This window comes from Mustela erminea, chromosome 18, assembly GCF_009829155.1.
Source record: "Mustela erminea isolate mMusErm1 chromosome 18, mMusErm1.Pri, whole genome shotgun sequence".
In the NCBI taxonomy this organism is placed as follows: Eukaryota; Metazoa; Chordata; class Mammalia; order Carnivora; family Mustelidae; genus Mustela; species Mustela erminea.
Window position 1 is genome coordinate 39,061,752 of NC_045631.1, and position 26,964 is coordinate 39,088,715.

A 26,964-nucleotide genomic window follows, 5' to 3' on the forward strand; every position below is an offset into this window, starting at 1 on the left:
ATAGGAAGTGAAAGTGTCCCGGAAGGGTCGGCCTTTCTGCGCACGCAGAGGAAGCAGCTGGAGTGGCTGCGCGGTGCGGGCTGTAACCGGTTGAGTGGGGTTGTGGTGGTCGGAGGTCTCACAACACCGCAGTCATGGTGAGATGGGGAGAAGGAAGAGGGGCATGGGGTGGGGATTGAGGTGGGGGGAGGGCGGCATGGGACACTTGGGAAGCGGAGAGGGCCTGGTGGTCGTTCGAAGTTTGAAGGGAAGCTGACTACCGTGGGGCCCAAGGGGTTGAAGGCGGCTCCCCGCAGCTACACTGCGCTAATGTCAGAGCTGGAGTTCGGAGTATGCAGGCGCCTCGGGAGTGGAGGACGGTGAGGGCAGGAGCCTCGGGAATCGGGGGCCGCGCCGGGGGCTCTGGCCGCATTTGGCCCCTGGCGCTGAGCCCCTCCGCTCTGTCTACCGCAGTCTATTATGTCCTATAACGGAGGGGCCGTCATGGCCATGAAGGGGAAGAACTGTGTGGCCATCGCTGCCGACAGGCGCTTCGGGATCCAGGCCCAGATGGTGACCACGGACTTCCAGAAGATCTTTCCCATGGGTGATCGGCTGTACATAGGCCTGGCTGGTCTCGCCACCGATGTGCAGACTGTGTAAGTGTCGTGAGTCCCCGCCCACGCGCAGGCCTCTTCTTGGGCCAGCCTCGCGTCTTGAGTGGCCCAGATATCAGTCATCTACCAAGCAGCCCCAGTGAATCAGAGACCGGACACCGTAAGCCATACAGAACTGTATCCTAACCAACTTACACCGGCATTTACCCAGTGTCAGACTCGTAAAGTACCTTACATGCGCAGCCTCCTTTAATCCTCTTAGCTACATTACCAAGTTGCTGTCCCGTTTTGCAGACCAGGATAGGGAGAGTCATAAGAGTTTCTTGCTCAGTGTGCAACTTACGAATGTCATCCAGGATCTCAGTGCTGGTCTCTCTCAGGCTTGTGCTCAGTTCCTAAATAACTCCAGGTTTAGTTGGGAAAGGCATTCAGAAAGATAACTAACCCATGACGAGCTGGTGCATAATAGCTGCTAGATTTGTCATCTAGTGGACAGAGGCTTTGTAATTTGAGAGGAGGGGGAATCTGGGAAATGAAATAGGTCGCTCTTGTTTTGGTCCAGGTATGAGGGTTATTGTCCTGATGGGGTGGTAGTGGTGGGAAAGGAAAGGAAGGCATTTCTGGGAGTTGTTGCTGACCTGCTTTATTGGCTACTTGGATATTGCCAGACTAAAATTAGTCATGCATTGAGGCTGAATCTGTGTCTTTTTTATCTGCTACTAGGATCTAGATCGGTAGATGGCATGTGGGTAATCCAGAAATGTTTTAAGGATTTTATTTATTTACTTGACAGAGATCACAAGTAGGCAGAGAGGCAGGCAGAGAGAGGAGGAAGCAGGCTCCCCGCTGAGCAGAGATTCCCGATGTGGGGCTTGATCCCAGGACCCTACGATCATGACCTGAGCCAAAGGCAGAGGCTTAACCCACTGAGCCACCCAGGCGCCCTCCAGAAATGTTTTAAAGATGATTTCTGTTTTGAGCATGTTGACTGAAATACAGAAATTGGGAGGGCTAGTTTTAGGGGAAAGGTGATGGCCTAATTTTAAAGGGACGGGGCAAGCCAAGTAGAAACGTCTTTCAAGGGGTGCCTGGGTGGCTCAGTGGGTTAAAGCTTCTGCCTTCAGCTCAGGTCATGATCCCAGGGTCCTTGGGATCGAGCCCCACATCGGGCTCTCTGCTCAGCAGGGAGCCTGCTTCCTCCTCTCTCTCTCTGCCTGCCACTCCACCTACTTGAGATCTCTGTCAAATAAAATCTTTTTAAAAAAATTTTAAAAAAGAAACATCTTTCAAGCAGTTGGGATCTTCAAATTACATATCTCAGGGCTGACGAAGCACTGGTGATCTTTTAAACCTATGGGAACAGATTTTGGAGACACAGAATATGTAGAGGGGAAAAATTAGCTGCTGTCGGCAGCCGAACTGTGTATTTAGCGGTGAGGGGAAGAAGAGAGGCCAGAGGGAAAGAATTAGGATAGGGTTTTAAGAGGGATGCTGTGGGGCGCCTGGGTGGCTCAGTGGGTTGGGCCGCTGCCTTCAGCTCAGGTCATGATCTCAGGGTCCTGGGATCGAGCCTGCTTCCCCCTCTCTCTGCCTGCCTCTCTGCCTACTTGTGATCTTTCTCTCTGTCAAATAAATAAATAAAATCTTTAAAAGAAAAAAAAAAAGAGGGATGCTGTGGTCACAGGTGGCAGGTCCTGCAGGAAGCTGGTGGCCCAACGAACAACAGTTCCTAAACTTAGTTCTTAGAAGATCAAGAGAGTAGTTCACTGTTGAGGGTGAAAAGCTTGTCAGAGAATTTTCTTTCTAATTTCGCTCGAAGCTCCCTCAGTCTCAAGAGCACATAACTTGGAAATCCTTCCTAGATCTAACCCAGCCACATCCTGGTGGAATCAAGGTGACAGCCTTGAGTCCCCTTCCCTGCAAAGGTCCCCATCAGCCATCCTCTCTCCAGTCCAAGCTGGTCCCCTCACACCATTTCCTTTTCTGCAGGAGCGTTTCTCACCAAGTATGTATGTTGGGGGGGCAGTGATAGCTAATTTTGTTAGGCTTCAGTTTCTTCACCTGTAAGAGGAAGCTCAGTCTGAGGCTTTGTTCTGTGTCCTTTGAGTCACTGCTTTGCTTCTGGCAGCTGTCGTATTGGTCTGCCCCCTGCAGGGCCCTGTCCTGGGCTCTGAGTTGTGGCGCTGGGGGAGGTGTGGCCTTTTTGCTTAGGCACCTTCCAGGCCATTAGTACAGCAGCTACTGCTTCTTAACTCGAAGAAGACTTTGTAGTTTTCCAAGCACCTAGTTGTCCCCCCATACGTTGTCTTACTGCCTGGTGATTTGTTGTGTCCCTCATCGTATGGGTGGAAAAATTAATTGGGAGGATGAAGGCTTAGGTCAGCCCTCGTAGTCCATTGCCCTTTCTTTTCTTTCTTTTTCTTTCTTTCCTTCCTTCCTTCCTTCCTTTCTTTCTTTCCTTCCTTTTTCTTTTTTCTTTCTTTCTTTCATTCTTCTTTTTTTTCCCCCACTGCTCTTTCTGCTGTCCACTCCTGTCATTGTGTGTGCAAGTGGACTCCCGCGGGGAGTGCCAAGGAGCTGTGCATCTTATGGTACATAAATTGTTCCTCAAGAAAGAGAAGCAAAATCCAGGGCGCCTGGGTGGCTCAGTCGGTTAAAGCCTCTGCCATCGGCTCAGGTCATGATCCCAGAGTCCTGGGATCGAACCCCGCATCGGGCTCTCTGCTTAGCCGGGAGCCTGCTTCCTCCTCTCTCTTTGTCTGCCTCTCTGCTTACTTGTGATCTCTCTCTGTCAAATAAATAAATAAAATCTTTAAAAAAAAAAAAAACAAAAAACTTCTTAGTTCCCCTTTATTCAACCTCAAGAGGAGTATGAGAAAAGCAGTGTTCACAGAGCGGCATGTTTATAGGTGGTCGGTGTTGGACAAGTCTGAAACGTGAATGTGAGGCCGGACTTCCGGCAAGAAAATCACTAGGAGGGGAAGACAGGAGTCTTGGCAGGGGTGGGGATTATGTGTCTCCCTCCGCACCTCCTGACCTCTGCAGAATGGACACCAGGGGACATTCACTCCTGCATTTTTCTTCTGTCACAGGGCCCAGCGCCTCAAGTTCCGGCTGAACCTGTATGAGCTGAAGGAAGGCCGGCAGATCAAGCCCTACACGCTCATGAGCATGGTGGCCAACCTCCTGTATGAGAAGCGGTGAGTGGCAGTGTAGCCTGGGACTAGCGACTTGGGACGGGCAGAAGCCTCTGGCCGAGTAGATACATAGTATGGAGGGATGCCCATTCCTCCTCCTTCTGCCATTGCTTATTTGCAGGATGATAACCTCTTTGCATCTGTTTTCTGTGGGCCTGTCTGACAACCAAATAGGACAGAAAGGGCTGCTTCAGGAGGCAGGGAAAGCAAATAGCAGACAGATGTGCTTCCGGGCAACAGAATTAACCCCTCCAGGGGCACCTGGGTGGCTCAGTGGGTTAAGCCTCTGCCTTCAGCTCAGGTCATGATCTCAGGGTCCTGGGAACGAGGCCTGCATCGGGCTCTGCTCAGCGGGGAGCCTGCTTCCTCCTCTCTTTCTGCCTGCCTCTGTGCCTACTTGTAATCTCTGTCAAATAAATGAATAACATCTTTAAAAAAAAAAAAAAAAAAAAAGAATTAACCCCTCCAAAGGTGCCTGGAGTCTCACAACCAGGAGCCACCCGTAGTCAGAGCAAATTCTGCTGGCACTAAATTCTCGGGACCTAGGAATTGGGTGTGTGACTTTTTGTCTGTTTTACTTGAAGACTTCATGACGAGGAAGGCAGATGCCCAGTTGCAGAATCCATTGCAGAAGCTGGGATTGAAGGAGAACCCCACGGGAACTTCCGCTCAGCTCTGGGCTAACCTGGGTGGCAGAAAGACAAGTGGAGTTCTTGGTTTCCTCTTTTTCTTTTTAAACTTTTTTTTTTTTTTTTAAAGATTTTATTTATTTATTTGACAGAGACAGAGATCACAAGTAGGCAGAGGGGCAGACAGAGAGGCTCGATCCCAGGACCCTGAGATCATGACCTGAGCCAAAGGCAGAGGCTTAACCTGAGCCACCCAGGCGCCCCCTCTTCTTAAACTTTTTATTTTGAAATCATTTCAAACCTTGTGGAAAAGTTACATACTTTTTAGTTCTCAAAACTAAAAATCTTTTGACATTTCCATGTCTGGAGCAATACTGTTACCTTTTTAGTATTATAATCTAAAAACCATAAAAGGGTTGCCTTTTTCTAGGTGTATGTTAATATCCTCAGCTGTGAACTGTCTGTCATGTGTGGTAACCATGTTTATGAAAATCCTGAATTGAGAAAGGCTTAAATGATTTTTTTAACTGATTTATAGAAGGGGAGAAATGTCTTACACACTTGTAAAAATTAACTCATATTTAGGTATATGTGTAATGGTTCCTATTTCTGTTTTTGTTTTTGTTTTAAGTAAACTCCAAACCCAGTGTGTGGCTTGAGCTTACAAGTCGGTGCAGAGATTCAATAAACAAACTTCAGACAGAATTGCATGTTCTACTGACTCAGCCAGCACTCCATCATGTCTACTAAAAATAAGAAAGTACAGAATGGGGTGCCTATGTGGCTCAGTGAGTCTGCCTTTGGCTCAGGTCATGATCCCGGGGTCCTGGAATCAAGCCTGGCTCAGGCTCCCTGCTCAACTGGGAGTCTGTTTCTCCTCCTCCTTCCTGATCGTGCTCTCTCTCACTATCTCTGTCTCTCTTAAATAAATAAATAAAATATTAAAAGAAAAATACAGGGACACCTGGGTGGCTCAGTTGGTTGGACGACTGCCTTCGGCTCAGGTCATGATCCTGGAGTCCCGGGATCGAGTCCCACATCGGGCTCCCAGCTCCATGGGGAGTCTGCTTCTCCCTCTGACCTTCTCCTCGCTCATGTTCTCTCTCACTGTCTCTCTCTCAAATAAATAAATAAAATCTTAAAAAAAAAAAAAAAAAAAAAAGAAAAATACAGAACACTGAGGCTGATTTGGAAAATTCTAAGTTCTTACCTAGGCAGGAGCTTTCTCTACAAGACCAAATGAATTCAGTGATTTTCCAGTAGGATATCATGGGCTAATGCTATGATTTCAAACTTGAGCAACGTACAAAGCCTTTTTATTTTATTTTTTTAAGATTTTATTTAGGGCGCCTGGGTGGCTCAGTGGGTTAAGCCGTTGTCTTTGGCTCAAGTCGTGATCTCAGGGTCCTGGGATCGAATTCCGAATCAGGCTCTCTGCTCAGCAGGGAGCCTCCTTCCCTCCTTCTCTCTGCCTGCCTCTTTGTCTACTTGTGATCTCTCTCTCTCTCTGCCAAATAAATAAATAAATAAATAATGTTTTTAAAAAGATTTTATTTATTTATTATTTGAGAGAGAACCAGTGCAGAGAGGGACAGAGAAAGAGGCAGGAGCAGGTTCCCCCTGAGCAGAGAGTCGGACATGGGACTCAGTCCCAGGACCCTGGGATCATGACCCGAGCTGAAGGCAGACGCTTAACCAACTGAGCCACTCAGGTGCCCCCGAAGGAGCCTTTTTAAAAGAAAAAGCTTCTCATGAATTCCAGAGAATCCATCCAGGTGCCTTTCTTTGTGAAACACTGCTAGTAAAAGTTACAGCCTTCATGTGGGCTCTTGGCATCAGTGTGGCTGGAGACACAAATGCAGATCTTTTTTTTTTTTTTAATGGTATTATTTATATATTTGACAGATCCCAGGATCCTGGGATCATGACCTGAGCCGAAGGCAGAGGCTTAACCCACTGAGCCACCCAGGCGCCCCATAAATGCAGATCTTGAACTGTGTTGTTGTATTTAGTTTTAAGGTTGTTACCCAGATAATCTAGAATATTCTTATTTTTATTCCTAGTTATTGAGAGCCAGTATAAGACATGGATAAGTAAAGGCAAGATATCTTACTCGTTGTTTGTTTTTTCAAGATTCTGGGTTTTTTTATTTATTTGAGAGAGAGAGAGAGAGCCTGCGTATGCACAATTGTAGCAGAAAGAGAGGGGGAAGCAGACTCCTGCTGAGCACAGAGCCTGATGTGGGACTTGTTCCCAGGACCCCGGGATCATGACGTGAACTGAAGGCAGATGCTTAACCAACTGAACCACCCAGGCGCCCCACATCTTACTTATTGTTTCTGTTGAGAATAGTGGTCGTTAGTTTTTGAGTATTTAATATATAGAGATTCCTGAGATTCTTAATTCTTAAGCTAGACCCTCAAGCTCAGGGTCTAAAACAGGTTGGAGAATCTCCTGTTTCTTGGAGGCAGACATGAGAATAGCCACGTCACTGAGTATCCTTTTCTGCCTTGACTGCTGGGAGACTCACAACAAAACTTTGTGTTCAGTCTGAGTGTCTTGTGTTCTGTTTTAATGGTTTCGTTTTATTTTTCAGTATTTTTCTTATAAACTCCTTCAAAGCGGTTATCAAAAGGAGTGGAAGTATAGCTAGGTATATGAATAGAGAATTGAATGGTGGTAGGACTTAGGTTAGGATAGGGAAGATTAGAAGAAATCAGAATTCCCAATAAAAAGGAAGTGGAAGAGAGGGTCAGGGTGAGGGGCATAGGAAGGCAAGTGACAGAGAAAAGAAGTCTTCAGTATTGTCAGATGCCAGGAGGTGGGGAAGGGTGAATCAAAGCTGGCTTGGTCTGTAGAGCACGTGACTCCTAATATTAGGGCCATTGAGATCGAGCCTTAGGGCATAGGGCTTCAGAATAGCTGGCCTTGGGGAAGCGGGTCTTCCCAAACAGGCCCTCTGTGCTCCTCCCCGGCTCTGAGCCAGGGCCTTGTCTGAGTAGGCCTGAGCAGGAAAGTGGACTTTCTTGAGTTGTGGTTTCTTTCTGCTCCTGGTCTGCACAGGTTTGGTCCCTACTACACGGAGCCTGTCATCGCTGGGTTGGACCCGAAGACCTTTAAGCCCTTCATTTGCTCTCTAGACCTCATCGGCTGCCCCATGGTGACTGATGACTTTGTGGTCAGCGGCACCTGCTCCGAACAAATGTACGGCATGTGCGAGTCCCTCTGGGAGCCCAACATGGTGAGTCGGCAGCCCGGAGCAGGACTGGGCTCTGAGGTGTCCCCCCGCCTTGGCTATCAGGGAGAAATGTGTTTCCGTGGTGTGTAAGGAGAGTGAGGACTCAGGTAGGAGAGAAAGCCACAGCTGCTGGGCCCGGGAGGGTGTGCAGAAACCGCCTGCCAGGCCTTGGTGCGGGCCTCGGTGTCGCTGCTGGTTAGTGGAGGAAGTTCAGAGCTTGACTTCTTTACTTCCCCTTACACACCCCGCTTCCTTCGGAGGAGCTGAGGGGGCTTCCCACATCCAGGGAACCACCCCTCACTTCACCTTCTGTTAGGAGACCCCACCAGATACTTGGCTAACGACAGAGCATTCTCCCCTTGGCTTTACGGGGTTCTCGCCTCCGTTCAGGGAGCGAACATTGAACAAGGCGTAGGGTTAGGGGCAGCTCCACAGAATGGGCTCTGGCGCCTGCTGTCTGGGTCGGAAACCTGGATCCACCTGTCACCTAGTTCTGTTCTTAGGTCAGATCAGACATTTCACCTTTTTGTGCCCCAACTGGTCCAGCTGGAAGTGGGGGATAATAATGTGACCCAGCTCGGGAGGGGCAGTGGGAGGAAAACGCGTGAAGACCCATCGGTGCCCCACAGTGGGGACTGGCCATTCTGCCAGCTCCGCTGGGTCCTGGGGAGACCAGGCAATCTGTCGTCACCGGCTTAGTGCAGTCTCACAAAGCAGGACAGACTCCTGATGCGTGTTAGAATGCAGTTTGTCAGGAAGCGAGGAAGCAGAAGGCCTGGCTGGCAGAAGCAGCAGCCTCTGCGAAGGTGTGCAAGGAGTCAGGTGTGTTCAGTGGTGAGGGAGCGTTTGTGTGGCTGCTGGAAGGTGGGCTGAGTGTGGGTGAGATCATGGTGGAGAGCACGAGTGGGCTGAGACTTCCAAGGCCTTGAATGCCGTGCCAGGGAGCTTGAACTTCTCCCTGGTACCCAAAGTCAAAGGCAGTCAGGATGCAGAGCCCGCGGGTAGATGCTGCAGGCTGATTGTGGTCACCTGTAGGAGGCACTGAGTGAGGCCTGAGCGAAGATGGTTGTGGGGTAGCTGGTCTGGAGGATTGGTGAGGGAGGTGGAGACAACGTGGATGTGAGTTTTCTGGCCAAGCCAGCTAAGATGGAGGATGTAGGAGGAACAGGTTTGGAAGGAGTGGGCCCATGGTTGGACAGGTAAGTTTTGATGTACCTGGTGACCCCCGGGAGGAGAGCCCGTAGACAGCTTGTAAAGCATGTGGAAGTCGAACAGGGATTTGCCTCATTTTACAGAAGAAGGGATTGAGCTTAGTAAAGGCATGTGTAACTTGCCCAAGGTCACTGCTGGTTAGTGAAGGAAGCTCAGGGCTTACGGTCTTCTTCACTTTGCCTTACACACCCTGCTTCCTCCGGGGGAGCCGAGGGGGCTTCCCACATCCTGGGAACCACCCCTCACTTCAGGCATGGGTATAATCAGAGTTGGGGACCTTGAGCCCAGAAAAAAAGAGTTAAGGGGTCAAGCCAAGTTAGGGTCCAAGGCTCTGGGGCCAAGGCTTCTGTTTTGTGGGCAGGATCCGGAACACCTGTTTGAAACCATCTCGCAAGCCATGCTGAATGCCGTGGACCGGGACGCAGTGTCGGGCATGGGCGTCATCGTCCACATCATGTGAGTAGAGTTGGAAAGAGCAGAGAAGCTTTGCAGACGCCTGCCTTTCCCTTCCCAGACAAATACCTCTTCCTTCCATCCCCCTGAGCAGGTGTGAGGGAGGGAAGGCACTTGTGGCAGGCTTGGGATAGCAGAAATCCACCCTGGTTCCCTTGGCCTCAGTCAGGCGAGGCTTTTTGACCCTGAGTCCTCCGTCCTCCCCCCAACCTGCTCACAGTGGACACTGCTTTCTTAAGTATCCCCGAAATCTCAGGGGCCTGTGTGGGGGTGAGCCACAGCAGAGCGACTGCATTGTTGGGAGCTCCAGGCGACTCCCTCCCCTCCCAGCTCCTGTTTCTGGGTGACGTCCTGAGTCCCAACAGGGTGATACTCTGAGCTTCCGGAACAGAGTTTCCAACCCCAGCCAGTTCCCTCCCTGCCATCCCCCATAGCCCCTCAGTTGTCTGGAGCTGCCTCCAGGAACCTGATTCAGTGAAGTGTTAGTCCTCCCAACAGCTCTTCTGGGGCACATCCCAAAATAAGCTTTTGGACCCTTTTGTCGTGGGAGAGCTTGCTTAATTATGACAAACAGACTGCGGCTGATACGGAGAATTGACCACTGGGGTCCTTTGTGTTCCTTGGGATGAAACGCAGCACACCTCCTTCCTGTGACTTGTTCTCTGGGCTTGGGGGGCAGGGGCTCCTGCCCTTCCCTGGAGGGCTGTGCAGTCAAGCCCTGAGTCACCTAGGCTCTGGCTGGGTCCCGCTGTGGGGGTCCTTCACTCGACTCTGTTTCCCCTTCCTCTCCTTCCTCCCCTTTCTCATCCCAGGCTTAGCAGACAGGCTATTAATGTAACAGGAGCAAAACAGTTAAACCTAGAGTTGGCAGCACAGGTCTTTGTTCTGCATTCTAGAGTCATGTAGATGTTTTGTGACTTTCTCCCCCTGCAGTGAGAAGGACAAAATCACCACCAGGACACTGAAGGCCCGCATGGACTAACCCTCTTTTTTTTTTTTTTTTTTTTTTTAAATAAATAAATAGTTTTTCTTTCACTTCTGCTTCTTTGTGTTTGGGTCTCCTACCAGAGATCTTTGTCCCCAGCTGGGGAGTTACAAAGAGCTCCTCAGGGCCCCGCGCAGCTCTTGGGTTTTCTCACGGACTTGCAGCGCCCTCTGCTGGTAGACCTAGCCTGCTGGGTGCTAGGCCTGGCAGTGCTTCACACATCCTAGAATTTAATCATCGTGGTGACTTAAGGCAGTTAATTTGCTCAAGGCCACTTTAGGAGCAACGATGGAAACCCATATTCCATTTGACCCCAAAGCCTAGAATCCTTTTCACTGTACTCTGCTCGAAAACTTAAATCTTTCATTGTTTAGGAAAAAACTGGGCCAAGTAGCCACAAGTAATACTCTTGTGGTTAAGCGTTTCTTAACCTTGGCTGCATGTTAGTCACAGATACTTTGATTCCATCCCTCAAGATTCTGACCTAACTAGCTTTTAAAGGCCTGGGCACCTGTCTCTCCTAAAAGCTTTCCAAATGATTCTAGTTTGCAAGCTGGGGTGGTGGCTCCCGAACTTGAGCCTCCATCAGAACCACCTGGAGGGCCTGTTAGAACCGTTTCTGTTAGAACCTGCAGAGGGTCTAGGGAGTTTCTATTTCTGATTCGCAGCTGCTGCTGATACTGCCGGTCGAGGACCACACTGGGAGAACCGCTGGCTTCTAAGCTAAGCGTTTACCTAGAGAACAGGAGATACACAGAGGTGACTATGTAGCTACTTAGGGGAGAGCTGGGACAGGTGTCATAGGCATGTAGCTCCTCACCACTGCTGGTCTTACCCAGCTGGAGAAGTGAGGGGCAGGTGGTTTGTCCGCTTCTTGATAGGCACAGTAAGGTCTTGATGGCAGACCTGCTCTGTTCTGGTGCCTGTGCTCCTTGCTCACCAGGCTGATCTGAAAGTAGGCGGCCAGCATCCTAGCCTATAAGCTTTTTCCAAACTCAAGTCACACAGATTTTGTCCAAGCAACCTATGAAACTGGAACCCAAACCTTTTAACTCTGGGGGAAAAAAAAATGAAGGCTCATTTCTAAAGGACTCACCCATGACAGATATATACACAAAGCCTTTTGAGTTTTATTTGTTCCTTGGGCTGGAGATTCATCTTAACATGCATGCATTTTAAAACAGTAACAGGGTCTCGAACTGTTCCGAGCAGACATTAGACAAGCACAAGGGGCTGAAAATTCCTATTTTTAAAAAATGGAGGTCGCAGTGAGGAAACCGAGAAATCACGTAATTATGACGGGTGCTAGTGTATCCCGCTCCCCCACGAGGTCAGTCTAAGCTTTGTTCACACTTTTTGATGACAGTAATCTGACCTGATGTTCGGGTGTGCTGAGCAGCTCCGGCCCCCCGCTAAAGGCTGCTGGTTCACAACTCAAGAAACAGCTCTGTGCAGGGGAAGGGGGGTCCTCTGGAAGTTTCCTCCCCTGCCTCCCAAGCATCTCAGCATGACCCATTGGGGACAGCTGAGTCTCCTCTTCCCTTTGGAGGCGCTTTTCCTCCATGGCATGTCTCTTGAGGGAAGGTGGGCCACGTCCCTGCCCCCTGCAGACAGCTGGTGGATTTGGGGGCAGTTGTTCCAATGGGTTTTCCCTATGATTCCTGTGCTCAGGCTGGACCCACCCTCCCCACATTTCTGTCAAAAGGAAGTGAGGTCCCTAGACTCGGAGGAGCCACAGCTCTAAGGCCAGAGCTGTAAAGGCTGTTGAAACACACGGTCCCTTCTGGTCCCTAACACTTGAGTAGCTCAAATGCTAGGGAGTGCTGAAGTTTTTTCCCTCCCAACCTGAATTAGTAAAAAGACAACAGGGGGAGGGTGGGGTGGGATTGGCTGCTGAGAAAAGTCCCGGGTCTTTGGTCCACCTCCGCGGGGCAGGTCCTGGCAGACTGAAGAGGGGAAAGTCATTAGGGTAGGAGTCTGTAGTCCCCAGCCCTGAGCATGACCAGGGGACCAGTTTGAGGCCTAAAGCACAGGCAAGAGCAAAGAAGAGGAGGAAAGGAGAGGGAAGGAAGAGCTGCCTGTGGTGGAAACTTAGGGGGTGTCACTGAGAACAGCCACAGGGGCGACTCGTGGCACCCGCCACAGACCAGTAACCCCTGAGCTAGATAAGGAGAGACAGAGTGCTGCTTCAGCTGCTCCTGGAACTGCTGGCTTCTGCCCGGGACCCCCAAAACGCAGGGCACAGGGAAGGAGCTTGCACTGGGGGACAAAGACTCAGTGGTTCACTAAAAGGAACAAGGGCCAGAGGCCTTCATCTAGTGGTCTAAGTGGAGTTTCCAGAGAACCCTCGCTTGGGCTGGGAGGCCTGGGAAATGGATTTCTCAGCCATAGGCTTCAGGACGGGAGAAGCTGTGAGCGGCTAGGCGGTCAGAGTGGGGAACGGAGAGGAACTGCACCCGGGCTTCCCCATCCAGGCTCCACCCCGGCAGTCCTGTCCTATTCTTACACCCTTGTTCTCGGGAGACCCCAAACTATTCCGGGGTGCTGGGAGACTGCTGGAGCTTCTCCTTGGGGCTCCAGAGAGAAAGGCTGGGCCTAGTCCCTTGCCCTCGGATGCTTTCTACAGCCCACAGAGGGAACGGTGGGGCTCGGAGAAAGGAATGGGGGCAGACGAAAGCTTGGGGACCAGTTCACTTTCTCCACGTTCAGACCACAACCCAAATATACCTGCATCATTACAAAAAGAGAAAGAAAACTGGTATAAAACAAAATAAACAGTTTTTGAACACCTGAATGCCAAAGGAACTAGAGGGCCAAACCCAAGGTTTTGAAGATAGCACAGAGAATGACCTTAAAAACCAAAAACAAAAAAACCCCACCTCAAATCCACCCAACCACAGCTCAGGTTTTTGACCCAAACAACAATACTGTCAGAAAAACAAAAAGAGCATTTGAAACAGAATGCTATTCTCAAAATGTAAACAATATACCAGGAAAAAAAAAAAAAAAAGAAACCCATGAAAACACAAAAACTCAATGTTAAAGAAGTTAGATACCTGGTAGCTCATCTTTAACTGAAGGATTGTGTTACATTTTTCATACACATGATGGCAACATGATCAGCAGACCCAGCGCAGGAAGCCGCCGGGAGCCCAAGGCTGTGGCCGTGGCGGGGGGACAGCCCACCAGGCTCTGAAGACGTTGGGCCTCCTGAGGGGCAGATCCAAATTTTCATTCTTGATTAGGAGGTGGGGAAATCAAGTCCAGACGTTATTCCTACATAATCTCTTCCTAAGTCTGACTGGTTTTCTCCATGAGCCACTTGGTTCCAAGTTCTTCCCCAAGTCACTTGGTGGTCTCGCCCCTTCGTGGGGCCGGGGCTGTCTGATCTGTCTGCCTCTTCCAGAAAGGTTCCAGCAGTCCCAGTGGGCTCCAAGAATGTGACTTCCCTTCCTCCCTGACCTGAAAGCTGTGGGTAGGGCCCAGACACGGTGCTGGTTCCTGCTCCAGGAGCTGAGCCCGGCCAGGTTTAGAAGGAGCCACAGGAAACCAATCCATTTGTTCCAAAAGCTTCCACAGACTTGCTTCGCATGTGTGGGGTTATGTACAAGTTCCATCATATCTCATCCTAAGTCCCCAGTTCCAACACAGGGCTGTTTCCTTCCTAGCCAGACCAGACTGCTCTGACGGCGTCACAGGAGGACACGTGGCTCAGTCCTGAGTCCTGGGTCACTCAGCAGCTGGGCAGAGGCCTTGAAGGACGCTCAGGACGCCACTCCTGAGGAAGGCCGGGGGAGGCAGGTCTGCGAAGGAAAACGCCCCCAAAGCCCGGGGCAGGCGATCCCAAAATCAAGCCTCCAGACTGGATTTCGTGGGTCCCCTCCTCAAGTGACTCGGAAATAACTTCAGGCTTGGATGCCACCCTCCAAGGTGGTGGTGGGGTGCACCCCCTGCAGGCCACGACTGTCCGGGCGACAGACCCACAGGCACGGGGCCTCAGGGGCGTCAGATCGTCTACACCATGGCCCTGGCATTTGAAGAGGCTTCTCTGAAGGGAGGGGCCCGGGCAGGCAGAGATGTGGCCCAGCGAGAAGCTCAGCTATGAGGGAGGGTGCCCGGGGCCAAGGTCAGAGGGAAGTAAATGGATGGAGGACACCGGGTCTCATCTGACACCCAGTGGCGACTGGGGGTCCTGTTATCCGTAAAGATGCTTCCTAGTTCCTCTTGACCCAACAGGAGGCGGGCTTTATGGACAGGACGTGTGAAGGCCAGGGGCCAGGGGCATGGATGATGTTCACGGGGTTCTGTGAGAACCTGCCGTCCGACAGCCCGGCCGCGACCCCCACCCCCGACCATCCCAGAGGATGAACTCACGCCCCTGGGAGATCTCTCCTCATCCAAGATGCCTGGTGCTAATCTGGAGCCTTCCTTCGGGAGGACAGCATTTACATGGAGGAATCCGGTAACATTTCACTTGGATCCGAGGCAAAAAGGAGGACATTGTGCACAATACTCCATAACATTCAAAAGTTAATCCAGACAAGATCCAGTGCAGCAGGGCTGAGGTGTCTGACCTCCTGTCCTCTGGCAACGGAGCATGTGGACCCTTGGCCGGGCCAGTGGGGTGCCCCTTTAACCGAAGGGAACCCCGAGCAGGGCAGGGATGGGGAGGGTGACGGGGTGATGACACACATCATTATAAACACCAAACCTGGAGCAATGAGATCGCAGAGACGGAACCCACAGAAACCCACAAAGTCCTCTCTAGCCCCAAGGTATTGTAAAAGGTTACAAGGGAACAAAAAGGAAACCCCTCTTCGACCTGGGTCAGAAGGGGGGAAAATCAAGGAGCGGAAGGTGAGGTGCACCGCGAGAGCACGTGTCCACGCAGCACCTCCCCTCTCCACCCCCACTGGTCTTTCTGTCCTGGGTGCCGGCTCCTCACCAAAGCCCTCCCCTCTGCTCCCCACCCTCCCCTCTGCTCCCCACCCTCCCATCCAGCCCAAATACACCCTCTCCCTTTTCCGACCCCGACCCCACATCCGGCTCTCTGGCTCTGGCTGAAGGTAGAAGGTAACTACGTGAGGATGTTGGACATGAACTCGTTGAAGCGTTTGGAGTACTGCTCAGGGTTCACGGTCGAGATCTCGGCCCCTGCCTGTAACACACAGAGGCTGATTCAGGTCGAGCTTCCCACCCTAACTGGGAGGCTACTGGGAGGCTCTTGCAGGGAGGGGCCTGGGGATTCAGAAGCCTCTGGCTTGGAGTGAGAACGAGGCTACAGCCCCGCCTGGCAGGCTGCCCGGAGGAGCGGGTCCGTCTCAGAGAGGCCGTGGCCTGACTCCTGGTTCACAACTCCAAGCCTGTGCCCACTGAAGGAGCAGCAAGGTGGTGGGGAGGTGGTGGACAGACTCGGGATCTCTGGGCAGGGTCCCTGTTTGGAGACAGGAGCTTCAAGTCCAAGGGGAAAAGGATTCTTTGGGGAGCAGCGTGGGCACGTGAAACAAGCTGCTAGCTGCAGTGACATCCAGGAGCCCTGGGGAGAGGAGCCAGCGTGCTCAGCCCCTGTGGCCTGCAGACCAGGGGGAAATGGACGGGGCGGACCAGCTGGCAGGGAGAGCAGCAGGGGTGCCCAGGGGTGCCCAGGAGGTGGGGGGTGTGGGGCAGCAGAGGGGGACTCACCCCGTGCTTCACTGTCTTGGCGGCGTGGGCAGCTTTCTTCTTCGCGTCGTACGGCGTGAGGATATCAATGATGGCCATGAAATAGACCTCCTTCTTGGGGGCGCCTGCAGGAGAGGGGAAGCCGGGTAGGAGGAGGAGGGGGTGGGGGAACAACAGAAAGAAGACGGCTTCGGAAGCCTGCAGACCTGAGACCCAGACCCATCCCGAGCGTTCCAGACCTGAGGAGAGGAATGCTACTGCGGCCCTTCCCAGAGCCTTCAGAGCTCTTCTCTTGTTTGCGGACCGTCTTCCTATGGGTTTAGAACCATGAACCGGGGCCAAACTCAGCCTCAGACATCCAGGACAAGCAGAGAGGGGAAGGAAAACCTGACAGGGAAGGACCCCAGGGCCCCAGGAGCCAGAGTGACTGGCGGTGGCTCAGGAGGAGAGCCTGCGGGCAGGAAAAGGCCAAAGTCAGCAGAGAACGAGGCAGGGGTCCAGACACCCCGGGAGGCAGCTAAACAACGGGCCTGAAGGGATCGCAAGGGGGCCAGGGCTAGGCAGGGAAGACGCAGGCCCCTACTTACTTTCATGGCTTTTCATGGCATAGACGTCAACAGAAGGGTCGAACTCCCCGGGGCCGAAGAAGCGGGGGAAGCTGAGGAGGTTGCCCGGGCTGTCGGGAGGCGTGCCGTAGGAGCAGAGCAGATTGCCCCCCAGCCCGTCGTTCTCACACTCCTCGTCCTCGGCCCGCTCCTCCACCTCCATCTCCTCCTGCTCCGCCCGGTCCACGTCGTGGATGCCCACCAGTAGGCTGTAGTCCATGATCTTCAGTTGGGCCAGGAACTAGGGAAGGTGCGGAAGGAGAGATGGGAGGAGAGGTTACACTGGGCATCCCTGGGGCTCCTGGAAAGGGGAGAAAAGGCACTCCCTTCAAGTCCATTCTCCAATTCTGAAACACAGGCGAGAACAAGCCATCAGAGTCTCTGCCTTGCGGGGGCTCGGTGTCCGGTGGGGCGGACGGCCACTCCCGAGGGCAAGGAGCTGTGGGAGCCCAGGGCAGCAGGGAGAGGGGTCTCCCTGGGGAGAGGAGGTGAGCCCGCCTGACGGATGAGGAGCGGTCCGGCAGGCAGGAGCTGCAGGAGGAAAGGCAGCAGGAAGGCCAAGGGAAGAGGTCCACGGGGTCTGGGATTGAGGGAGGCTGGGGCGAGTCTGAGTGAGGAACAGGAGGCTGCAGTGCACTGAGGCCCGTGGCCTTCAGGCCATAAATCACACCCACTGGGGGCCCGAGATCCGGTCTAGCAGGCTGGAGCCGGGATTTTTTTTTATGATGAAGTGGGAAATAGAACAGAAAATGTGAGAGGTCGTCACATGAAGTAGGTGGGACAGTGGTTCAGTTGTGTGTGTGTGCTAGGCTGGGAGGTAACACGTACTTCTCACTGAGGGCCACAGGCACAGTCCGAAATGCCACTAACTCAGCTTCCTTTACCAGTCAGGATAAGAACAGGGAGAAAAACAAAAAGGAAAGGGAACAGCCCTGAGATGAGCCAATCAACACTCGAACCTTTTCCCGAAGGTCCGAAACGGCTGTGGCGCAGGGTTCACACCTGCATGAGGGTCAGTGTCTTGTGATTCCCAGGCTAGGACTCTGTGACTTGAAGAACAAGAAAGTATGGGGCTGATCAGACGGAGCCAGCCAGCCAGAAATCCAGCTCAGCGATTACTGAGGCCGCAGTCACTGGTCAAATCCTCATTGAAGCGGCCTGTGGCCGTCATGCAGCACATGCTGGGCACTCTGCCATGGTCACCGGGAAACTGTCAGACAGACCACGGTGACCAGCACAGCCCCACACATAGGCCCCTGGGGTTCTAAAAGCAAAAGCAGCCCTGATGGGAGAAGATCTGCAGCCTCTCCTCTAGAGAGAAAGTTGGGAGCACCATGCCAAGCACCTCCAGATGAGCCCTTCTCAAGATCCAAGGAGAGGGGTCTGAGGTCCCAGAAGAGAGAAAGGCTATGACCCACACCCGCTCCTATCCACCTGAGAAGACTCAGGAAGAAACAGGCAAGGGAAAACAAATGAAATGTGTAAACTGCCTTAACTTCCTCTCAGGAGAGTAGGGAGAAAGGGAGGACAGGGAGGAGAAAGACTCTGAACAAACTGAGAGGCAGAATAAAGGCACAGACAGAGCAGGCGGTGACGAAGGAAAAGCTTCCTAGAAAAGAAAGCCGTTTGCAAAATCTACACACAGCAGCAGCATTCGCAGTGAATGGGTCCAAGAGCGGCAGTTAAATTTTGGTGCGCATTTGGTCAGATATTAATCTGGGTGCATCTGTGACGGTGTCTGTAGATGAGATTAACATGTGACTCAGCAAACTAAGTAAAGCAGATTGCTCTCCCCAGTGTGGGTGGGCCTCACCCAATCAGTTGAAGGCCTGAGTGGAAAGAAAAGGGTGACCTTCCTATGAGTGAAAGGGACTCCTCCTGCCTGACTCCCTTGGAGATGGAACATTAGTTTTCTCCTGCCTTCAGATACAGACTAAACATTGGCCCGTCCAAGATCTTGAGCCTGCTGGTCTCTAGACCGAAACCACACTGTCTGCTCTCCTGGGTCTCTCCAGCCTGCCAACTGCAGCTCTGGGGGACTATCAGCCTCCATAACTGTGGGGGCCAATTCCTTATACTAAACATGGGGCTACCTGTCTAACTATTTACCCATCCATCCACTGGCACCATCTACTGGTCCTGTTTCTTTAGAAAATCTTACCTATTACACCAGTTGCCCTTTGATGGATGAACGGGTACACATATGATGCAATATTATTCAGCCTTAAAGGGAAGGCCATTCTGACAGGTGCTACAACACTCATGAACCTTGCAGACATTATGGTAAGTGCAAAAGCCTGACACAAGAGATAAGTACTGTGTGATTCCACTTACATATAAAATACTAGAATAGTCCGGTTCACAGAGATGAAAAGTAGCATGGTTCTTGGCAGGGGTTTAGGGAGAAGGAAAAGTGGGGAATCAGTGTGTAAAGGGGACAGAGGTTCAGTCTGGGAAGACAAAAGTTTCTGGAGAGGGATGGCTGTCACAACTGCGCAACACGGTGACTGTACTCCATGCCACTGAGCTGTGCGTTTACAAATGGTTAAGATGGGAAATTTTATGTTATGTGTATTTCACCCCAATAAGAATAAATAAGAAAACACTTCCAAAAGTTTGTAGGATTTGGCCTTAATAAACAGCCTCCCAACTTATGGAAACAGGAGACACCGAGTTATCAAGTGGTCAGGTAACACATCTGCTATCTAGCACCTGTCCTCCCCAGAAGAACTTCTCTGCCTCGAGTCCCGCTCCAGCAGGAGGCCGCCGGGTGAGGGAAGAACCGGAGCCAGAGAAAGGCCTGGTTGGTGGCGCTCATGGCTGGCTTCCCTTTGCTCTGATGGCCAACACCCCCACCCCCCAACGATGGGAACACCTGCAGAAAGGAAGTTTAGGGGTGTTTGAAAAAGGCGTTGGAATAGAACAGTGAGGGATCAAGGAAAACGTTCCAACTTGAGCTACAAAGACTACTGTTATGAACGTGCTGCTGGTGATGGAACCCTCATTGGCACCCACACTGTTCAAATCACCAGCCTTCCTTTCCAGGAGTGTGGAAAGTAGTGAATTCAGTTTTTCTTTTCTTTTTTTTAAAGATCTCATTTTTAAGTAATCTCTATACCCAACACAGGGCTCGAACTCACAACCCCCAAGATCAAGAGTCACATGCTCCGCCTTCTGAGCCAGCCAGTCTCCCCATGAATTCAATTTTTCTTAAGGTTAAAGAGGCTCCTGCTCTGGGGACAATAGGGGGCCCTCCTCAACCAAGGTGAAAATGAGGGTTAGTGGGGCGCCTGGGTGGCTCAGTGGGTTAAGCCGCTGCCTTCGGCTCAGGTCATGATCTCAGGGTCCTGGGATCGAGTCCCACATCGGGCTCTCTGCTCAGCAGGGAGCCTGCTTCCCTCTCTCTCTCTCTCTCTGCCAGCCTCTCTACCTACCTGTGATCTCTCTCTGTCAAATAAATAAATAAAATCTTTAAAAAAAAAAAAAATGAGGGTTAGTAAGTACCTCTACGTCCCGTTTCAGTTTTTCCAGGAAGTTCTTTTTACTTTCCTCTCCCACATGCAGCTTCTGCCCTTCATTAAGGAAGTCATTGTCTTTGAACGTTGGCAAGTCCTTGGCCTGGGAGAGCAATAGCAGTGTGAGGCCGGGTGGCCGAAGACACTCACCCCATGAGGTAAGAGGAAGGGGCACAGCACAGAGGGGCAGCCTGTCCCATCAATGGGTCAGCGCAGGAAGCCGCAGTCCCAGGCCTCAGGCAGGCAGGGATGGCAACTAGGTAGCAAACTTCAGGCAGGGAGGACAGACCAAAGCAGGTCTTCCTGCTGAGCCTGGACTACCTCGGGACCCAGGCAGCCATACCCCAAGTGAGGCTGGCCAATGAGACAGAAACCGCCAGGCCTGCAGGACTGTGGACATACGGCAAGGCTGGAGCTCGAGGACGAGGCCAAGGCCAGGCGGATGCCCAGTGACACAGCCCCGACCAAGGGCGCGTGTGGGAACCAGGCTAGGGGCTGTGATGGAGGAAGGGCCAAGAAGACTGACAGAAGGTATTTCTGATTCCAAGCGACCCAGGCCACAGTTGATCAGTACCGGTCCCAGCATACCTTCTCTTTGTCACTGGCTTCTCTGGCGACAGTGGAGCCCTGCAAGGACAAGAGCCGTCAGGAGAGATCCAGCTGAGGCAAACTCCGCTGGGCGGAAAGCACGCACCCATCTTTGGGGAGAGGCAGCACGTGAACTGAAGGAGGCTGGTTAGAATCCTGGAGGGGCCAGGAGGCAGCAGCTTGTTCACGTCCTCTGCCACAGACCGGTGACAGAGCTCTGATTAGGCCCGAGCTCGAGCTCTGCAAACAGGACTGTACCAAGACTCAGTCCCTGCCCTTAGGGACTTCCCTTCCAACAAGGGAGACCGGCATTAACAAGTGGTTACATGATTAACTAATCCATTAATCACACTGGTGCGAGGTGGAAAACGGGAGGACACACGAGAGCAGGTGGCACAGGGGTGGGTCTGGGCTGGGGGCGGGCAGCGGTCCAGGCTGGCTTCCGGCAGGAAGTGACATCTGAGCCGAGCAGGAAGAAATCAGGTGGCGGAAGGCAGAGACGGACAAAAGAACAGGGAGGGGAAGAGGCCAGGCGGCCGTGAGAGGGGCTGGGGAGGCGCAGAGCACAGACCGGGCAGGAATGGAAAGGACAGCACTGCGGCTGCAGTGGGGGGAGAGACAGGGGTGTGAGGTGACAAGTCAGGAAGCCGGCTTCCAGAACAGTGGAGCGCTGTGGCTCCCAGGTACAGGTGTGTTCCTTTCCGTGTCTAGAAATGTGCGTGTGCTATCAGTGCGCAGGGCCTGTCCCCCGGCGGCTGCCCTCGGAGAGCACACGCCCCCCACAGGAGCTGAAGAACATCGATGGTGACATAAATAAGGCACGTTAAATAACCTCTTGTCCCTGTCACTTGGACTTCCAACAGCCTCTGACCCAGAGGAACTGGGCATATCAACTCCAGGGTCACCTGCCTGTGCTGAAACCCCTGCTCTCAGGCTTTCCCGTCATGGGGAAGCCTGCGGGGGGCGGGGGGGACAAAGCGCAGGAGGGCAGAGCCCGTTACCTTGAGGTCGTACTTGCGGTGTACAGTGAGGCGGTGGCTGAACACGTTCCTGGTGACCACCATGTAGGTCTCCACGCCGTCCACGGTCAAGCGGTACATGCCCAGGAACTGTGGCAAGAGCGTGTTGCCATGACACTCCACTATGAACTAGAGCAAAGGGAGGAAGGAGGGGCGGCTAAGGAACGATGGAAGACGCCGGACAGCTGGGGCTCTGCCCAGGCTCAAATCCCCCCGGGGAGGTCCAGTCTCTGGGCCAGTCGTTTTCAGAGGGGTCCTGTGAAGTCATGGGGGCTCCTCAGACTTAACGAGGCCACAGCCATCCCCGCCCCCAGCCAGCCCTGCCAAGTGAGAGCTTTGGGTCTCCTATTCCTGGGCCACCACTGAAACTTCCGTGTGAAACCAGATTCTATTGCCGGAGATAAAGTGAGGCAGGCCTGTGAGCAGGCTACAGGGGAAAGAAGAGCGACTTCCCCTCTGCCAGAGTTCTTAGCCATGCGGCACCCCAGAGGTTCCGCTGTAGCCCCGAAGACCAGAAGTCCCTTTCACCACCTCCTGGTGCCCCAGAGAGAAGGCAGCATTCCCCGAAGGCCCAGGCACTAGGACCAGGGCGTGCGGAGAGCCGGCCGGAGAAAGGAAGCAACCCTGCCCAGCCCCTGGGGACCTCTTTTAGAAGAAATGTGGCAGGTGCCACGGGAAGCCACTTTCCTACTCTGACAAGAAACAGCTGTTCCGCGGGATCTGAGTGAGTGAAGAATGTGCCTTCACTCTTGCTTTTTCTCCTGTTGCAAGCAGGCATTTCAGCTCCACACCCAGCCCCGGGGAAGGCCAAGTGCTTGATTCTCAGGAGGCAGGGACCACAGCAAGGGGCCCGATCCCTCCCCAGGAAGCCGCCCAGGGCCTCTGTCCAACCCCTGCCACCCGTCCTCTCCCGCCCAGGCTCGGGACTCACCATACCTGGTGGTATTTCTTTAGGATGTTGTGCATCTCGGCCACGTCCTCACTTGACACGGTCTTGATGACAAAGCGTCGGTCGTAGGTGGTGAGGAAGCGCGTGCCACAGCGGCCCTGGCTGTCACTGTTGATGGGGGCGCTGCGCGTCACTGAGTTCTGAGGGATGGAGACAAAAGCGGGCTGGTCTTGGGAGAGGAATGAGGGCTCTGACCTTTACTTGGGCCAACCACGCTGAGACAGGCGGGCCCTGCCCCTCCCTGGTGTCATGGGAAGTTCACTTCTCTCCCACAGGTCTTCCTGAAGGGTGACAAGAGTTGCTCCAGACCACCTGTTCCTGATCCCTGATCGGAGGGGCAGCGGGCTGGCTGCATCAACACTTCCTTCCTTCGGACCCCTGAGAATGACCCTGTCCACGAGATCCCTGCCTCAGGGATCCCTGCCCTGACCTGATGCCCACAGGTAACCTGACCTTGCATGAGCCATTTCACTTCTCCACTCCTGAATTTCCTGACCTGGAACACAAGGAGGCAGTCCAAGATGGTTTTCCCAGTTTCCTGGGGTGACAAAGACAAAGCTTAGGGACTAGTCAAGATGTCCAGCATAAAGCAGCAATGGACAGTAGTCTCTTTTTCCTGGACGTACCCCGGTCCTGGAAAACCCCTCCCACAGCAGACAGGTGCTGCTCGCCTCTCTGCCCAGCCCCTCTCCCCTCACCTCATGCTCCTGCTTGTCTGTGCAGAGCTATGAGGCAGTTCTGGGGAGCTTTTCTGGCTCTGCCACTGCTCCTCCTCGAGGCCCCATTCCCACTGGGCTCAGAGAGCAGTAGAAGCCTCTAGAGGGGGTGGAGGGGGAGGTGTGAGTCAACCAAAGGGATGTGTTCACCAAGCAGACGCCAGGAGAAGACCTTTGAAAGGCAAGGCAGAGAGGAAGCCCCAGCTGTCCCTGTTCCCAAGCAGACACATGTGGGGATCTGCTTGCAGAAAGGCCTCCTCTCTGAGCCCTTCCCTCGGCTCTTACCTAGGGTCGGACACTCTGCCCTCCCCCGGTTCCTCCTCAGGAGACCCTGGGGAAAAGAGGGAGCACCACCCTCACAGGGAAGACTCAAGTCTGACGTCTAAAAGGGCACCCCCAAAACTGAGTGTCCCCCATCCAGAAAGATCGAGTAGGCGCTACAGCGGAGGGCCTCGCTCCCCCAGCCTGGTTGGTCCTCCTTCCACAAAGCCGAGCAGGCCCCCAGCCTCGCTGGGAAGCATGCTCCCATCCCCGCCTCGTTTCCAGGCAGCGGGCTCTGGCACTCCACGTGGTCAGAATCCCCTGCCTGAACACCGCACGCCCGGCCTCTTTTAGTCGGGAGCACAGTCACTTGCCCACAAGGTTATTAGAGAAAAAAATGCGGACACGGAGAGGATGTGGTGAGAGCGGGGAGGGAAGGAGCCACAGCAGAAGACAGCTGAGCAGCCTCGGGTTGCAACAGTGACAGGTTATCAGAAAACCTCCAGCTCCAATCAGGTCATGGTTTAGCTCCGGGTTCGGTCCCAACAGAGGGGACTGGAGGCACCTCCCAGTACCTCTCAGGCACAGCTGTTCTTGAGCTTTCCGGCCTCCGCATCCCTGTGCCCTCCTCTTGGGGAGAGCATCTTTGCGGGCCCCCCTCCAGAGTGGACGGGAGAGGAGAGGGGTCTCACCCAGGTGCCTCCTGCTCCTCGGGACCTACTCCGTGAAAGGCTTGCTAGGACCGGCCGGGAGGGGTTACGGTACTGCAGATTTGGATACCCGTTTTAGACCGCACTAGGCCGTGTGGTCCTTCCCCCGCACCCCCTTTCCCAGACCACCGCAGGTCAGCCGAACTTCGCACTGCTAGCAAGGTGAAGTGGAGAATTCTCCCACCGTCACCAGCAGGCTGCCTGCCAGGGGAAGAAGGTCCGCAGAAGGTGCTAGGTGGGGCAGTGACAGAAACCACAGCCTAGGAGTCAGACGGTAATGTCCCCAAGACTGGGTGGGAGGAGCGCTCCAAGCAGGCCAAAGGCTGCATCATCAGCCCTGAGAGGGGGCAGTCGCTGGCCACACGGGCCCCAGGGGAGGCAGCATGCACACCTGCCAAGGTGACACTCCCCTCCAAGTCTTCCTTTTCTACTCTGGCTTATCTGCTTTAAGAGGCCTCATCATCTGCTGGCAACAATTCTCTCTTTTAAGAAGAAGAAGGGTTCCTGGGCTTAGACGGGGAATGTCAGACTGAGATGAGGCAGCTTCCACAGCCCATTCCCCTCCCTCTGCTCTGCCTCCCGGGGAGAGGAGACAGAGCACTTCTGGGCCCCAACCCTCCTCCCGGACCCCGCTGGTACCGGGGAGAGACCCCCAGGCTGGAGCAGGACAGGACAGGAAGACAGAGCACGAGAACGGGAGTCTTTCCTCTCCTTGTCCTATGGCCTCCAGACCCCACTGCACTCCCTGACCCCTCCGACCACAAAGACACTCCATACCTGGTAATCCTGATCATCAATCCCAAACCTCTCCCGGAGATTGCGGAACACCATGGGGCAGTACTCCTTGAACTTAAAGCGGCTGGGGAGGTTCTCCCTAGGGCAGAGCGGAGAAATGTCTGTGAGCCCCTCCTCGTCCGCCTGATTCTTCACCCGAACTTCTCTGGGTTTGGGCCACAGGTCACCAGGATCGGAACAGTCTGCGGCGCTCAGAATGTAGGTTTCTAGGCCCCAGAAATTCTGGAGAGGAATCTGGAAATTGGTACTTTTAACAAACATTCCTGGTGATGCTGAGTGTGTTAAGAGTTTTAAATTTGGGGGCGCCTGGATGGCTCAGTGGGTTAAAGCATCTGCCTTCGGCTCAGGTCATGATCCTAGGGTCCTGGGATCGAGCCCCGCATAGGGCTCTCTGCTCAGCAGGGAGCCTGCTTCCTCCTCTCTCTCTGCCTGCCTCTCTGCCTACTTGTGATCTCTGTCTATCAAATAAATAAATAAAATCTTAAAAAAATTTTTTTTTCAATTTTTACGTCCCTGTGTTCATTTTGTAAAAATGAGTTGAGCTGTATCCTTAGGATTTGTGTACTTTTTCTGAGTGTACGTTCTCTTCTGACAAAATTTACACGAAAGGGGAAAAACCTCATCTGCTGAGAAGTGAGACAGAGCGTGGGCCCCAATGCCCAAGGGCCGAGCTTACGCACGGGAGTGGCTGCGTGTGCACAGCTGCTGTGAGGCAGCTGGCAGTCTGATGGCTAAAAGAGGTGCCTTTTCTCAACCACTTTTCTCCTCTGAGGAAGATTCTACCAACATGGCCTGAAGATGGTTACACCCACGAAGCCCCAGGCTTCCCTCCGGATGGAGGACGAGAGAGCTTTGGATTGAAGAGGTCCTCAGTCAGCTGACTGGGATCCCAGCTTTTCCAGAAGCCTTGTCTGTGGGCTGCCGGCACCAACTGCCACCCTTCCCGCTCCTTAGTCAATAAGCCACAGACTCCCAGGAGGGGAGAGGATAGCCCTGAAGGGTGGCCTCCTGCAAATCCTCTGTCTTTACAACGGTCCCCTTGCTCAGGGACACCCTCCAGGGACTACACTCCAGGATGACACACTTGGAGGGAATAAACAGCCGCGGCTTATCCTGAAGGCAGGGGCCTCCTCTGCCTCCCCTTGGCACGAGCACTGTGGTCTAATAATTGGCACATCAACAGCCGTTGGGAGGACAAAAGGAATAAGGAAAGACGGAGAAGAGACAGGATGCTCTGCTTTAGGCCAGGATGTCAAGGTGGAGCCTCACCAGAAGCCGTGGACCCTGGAACAGGCGGTGGTGCGATGTCCCCTCCCAGGGCCCTGAGCCCTGGGACAGAGCCCCCTCCTTTCCTGCCTCAGGCCCAAGGGCTGTCTCTCCTTCCTTGGGGGGTGCGATACTGTGATGTGTTTGATCTCTGTTCCTGTCTGAGGCACAGAGCAACTAAAACCGAATTTCTGAAGTCATAAGAGCAATAAACATGTCTTTTTTAATTCCTAACAAGCCCCTTTCAACCACATCTGAGTTTATGTGAATAAGGAGACTTTTGGCAGAGGGGAGGGGTGCTTGGGTGGCTCGGTCAGTTAAGCGTCCGCCTCTTTTTTTTAAAGATTTTATTTATTTGACAGACAGTGACCACAAGTTGGCAGAGAGGCAGGAAGAGAGAGAGAGGAGGAAGCAGGCTCCCTGCAGAGCAGAGAGCCGGATGTGGGGCTCAATCCCAGGACCCTGGGATCATGACCTGAGCCGAAGGCAGAGGCTTTAACCCACTGAGCCACCCAGGCGCCCCAAGCGTCCGCCTCTTGATCGATCTCAGCTCAGGTCTTAATCTCAGG

General features: G+C 53.2%; 2 protein-coding genes across 4 annotated transcripts in view; one reads left to right on the top strand and one right to left on the bottom strand.

The window, feature by feature from the left end:
• Positions 1 to 14,061, top strand: PSMB3 (proteasome 20S subunit beta 3). Of its 3 annotated transcripts, none has more exons than XM_032320856.1 (6): positions 1 to 137; positions 454 to 638; positions 3,689 to 3,796; positions 7,486 to 7,663; positions 9,234 to 9,328; positions 13,979 to 14,061. In XM_032320856.1, the coding sequence occupies exons 1-6, from the start codon at positions 135 to 137 to the stop codon at positions 13,995 to 13,997; spliced, it is 588 nt and encodes a 195-aa protein (XP_032176747.1). In that variant the 5' UTR covers positions 1 to 134; the 3' UTR covers positions 13,998 to 14,061. The 3 variants fall into 3 exon arrangements, with proteins under 3 accessions (XP_032176747.1, XP_032176744.1, XP_032176746.1); XM_032320853.1 differs by lacking the exon at positions 13,979 to 14,061 and adding an exon at positions 10,232 to 10,360; XM_032320855.1 differs by lacking the exon at positions 13,979 to 14,061 and adding an exon at positions 10,259 to 10,360.
• PIP4K2B (phosphatidylinositol-5-phosphate 4-kinase type 2 beta) overlaps positions 11,419 to 26,964 on the bottom strand; it is a 27,454-nt gene continuing 11,908 nt past the window's right edge. The window contains 8 exon segments of the mRNA XM_032320852.1: positions 11,419 to 15,468; positions 15,993 to 16,096; positions 16,559 to 16,817; positions 20,081 to 20,194; positions 20,680 to 20,718; positions 21,681 to 21,827; positions 22,635 to 22,787; positions 25,112 to 25,208. Coding sequence (XP_032176743.1) covers positions 15,388 to 15,468; positions 15,993 to 16,096; positions 16,559 to 16,817; positions 20,081 to 20,194; positions 20,680 to 20,718; positions 21,681 to 21,827; positions 22,635 to 22,787; positions 25,112 to 25,208 — 994 coding nt within the window. The 3' untranslated portion in view covers positions 11,419 to 15,387.

Bases quoted from the DNA above. Each gene is read 5' to 3' on its own strand.
- PSMB3 (XM_032320853.1), top strand. The intron at 639-3,688 runs GTAAGTGTCGTG...CTTCTGTCACAG, and splicing joins GCCACCGATGTGCAGACTGT to GGCCCAGCGCCTCAAGTTCC. The intron at 3,797-7,485 runs GTGAGTGGCAGT...TGGTCTGCACAG, and splicing joins AACCTCCTGTATGAGAAGCG to GTTTGGTCCCTACTACACGG.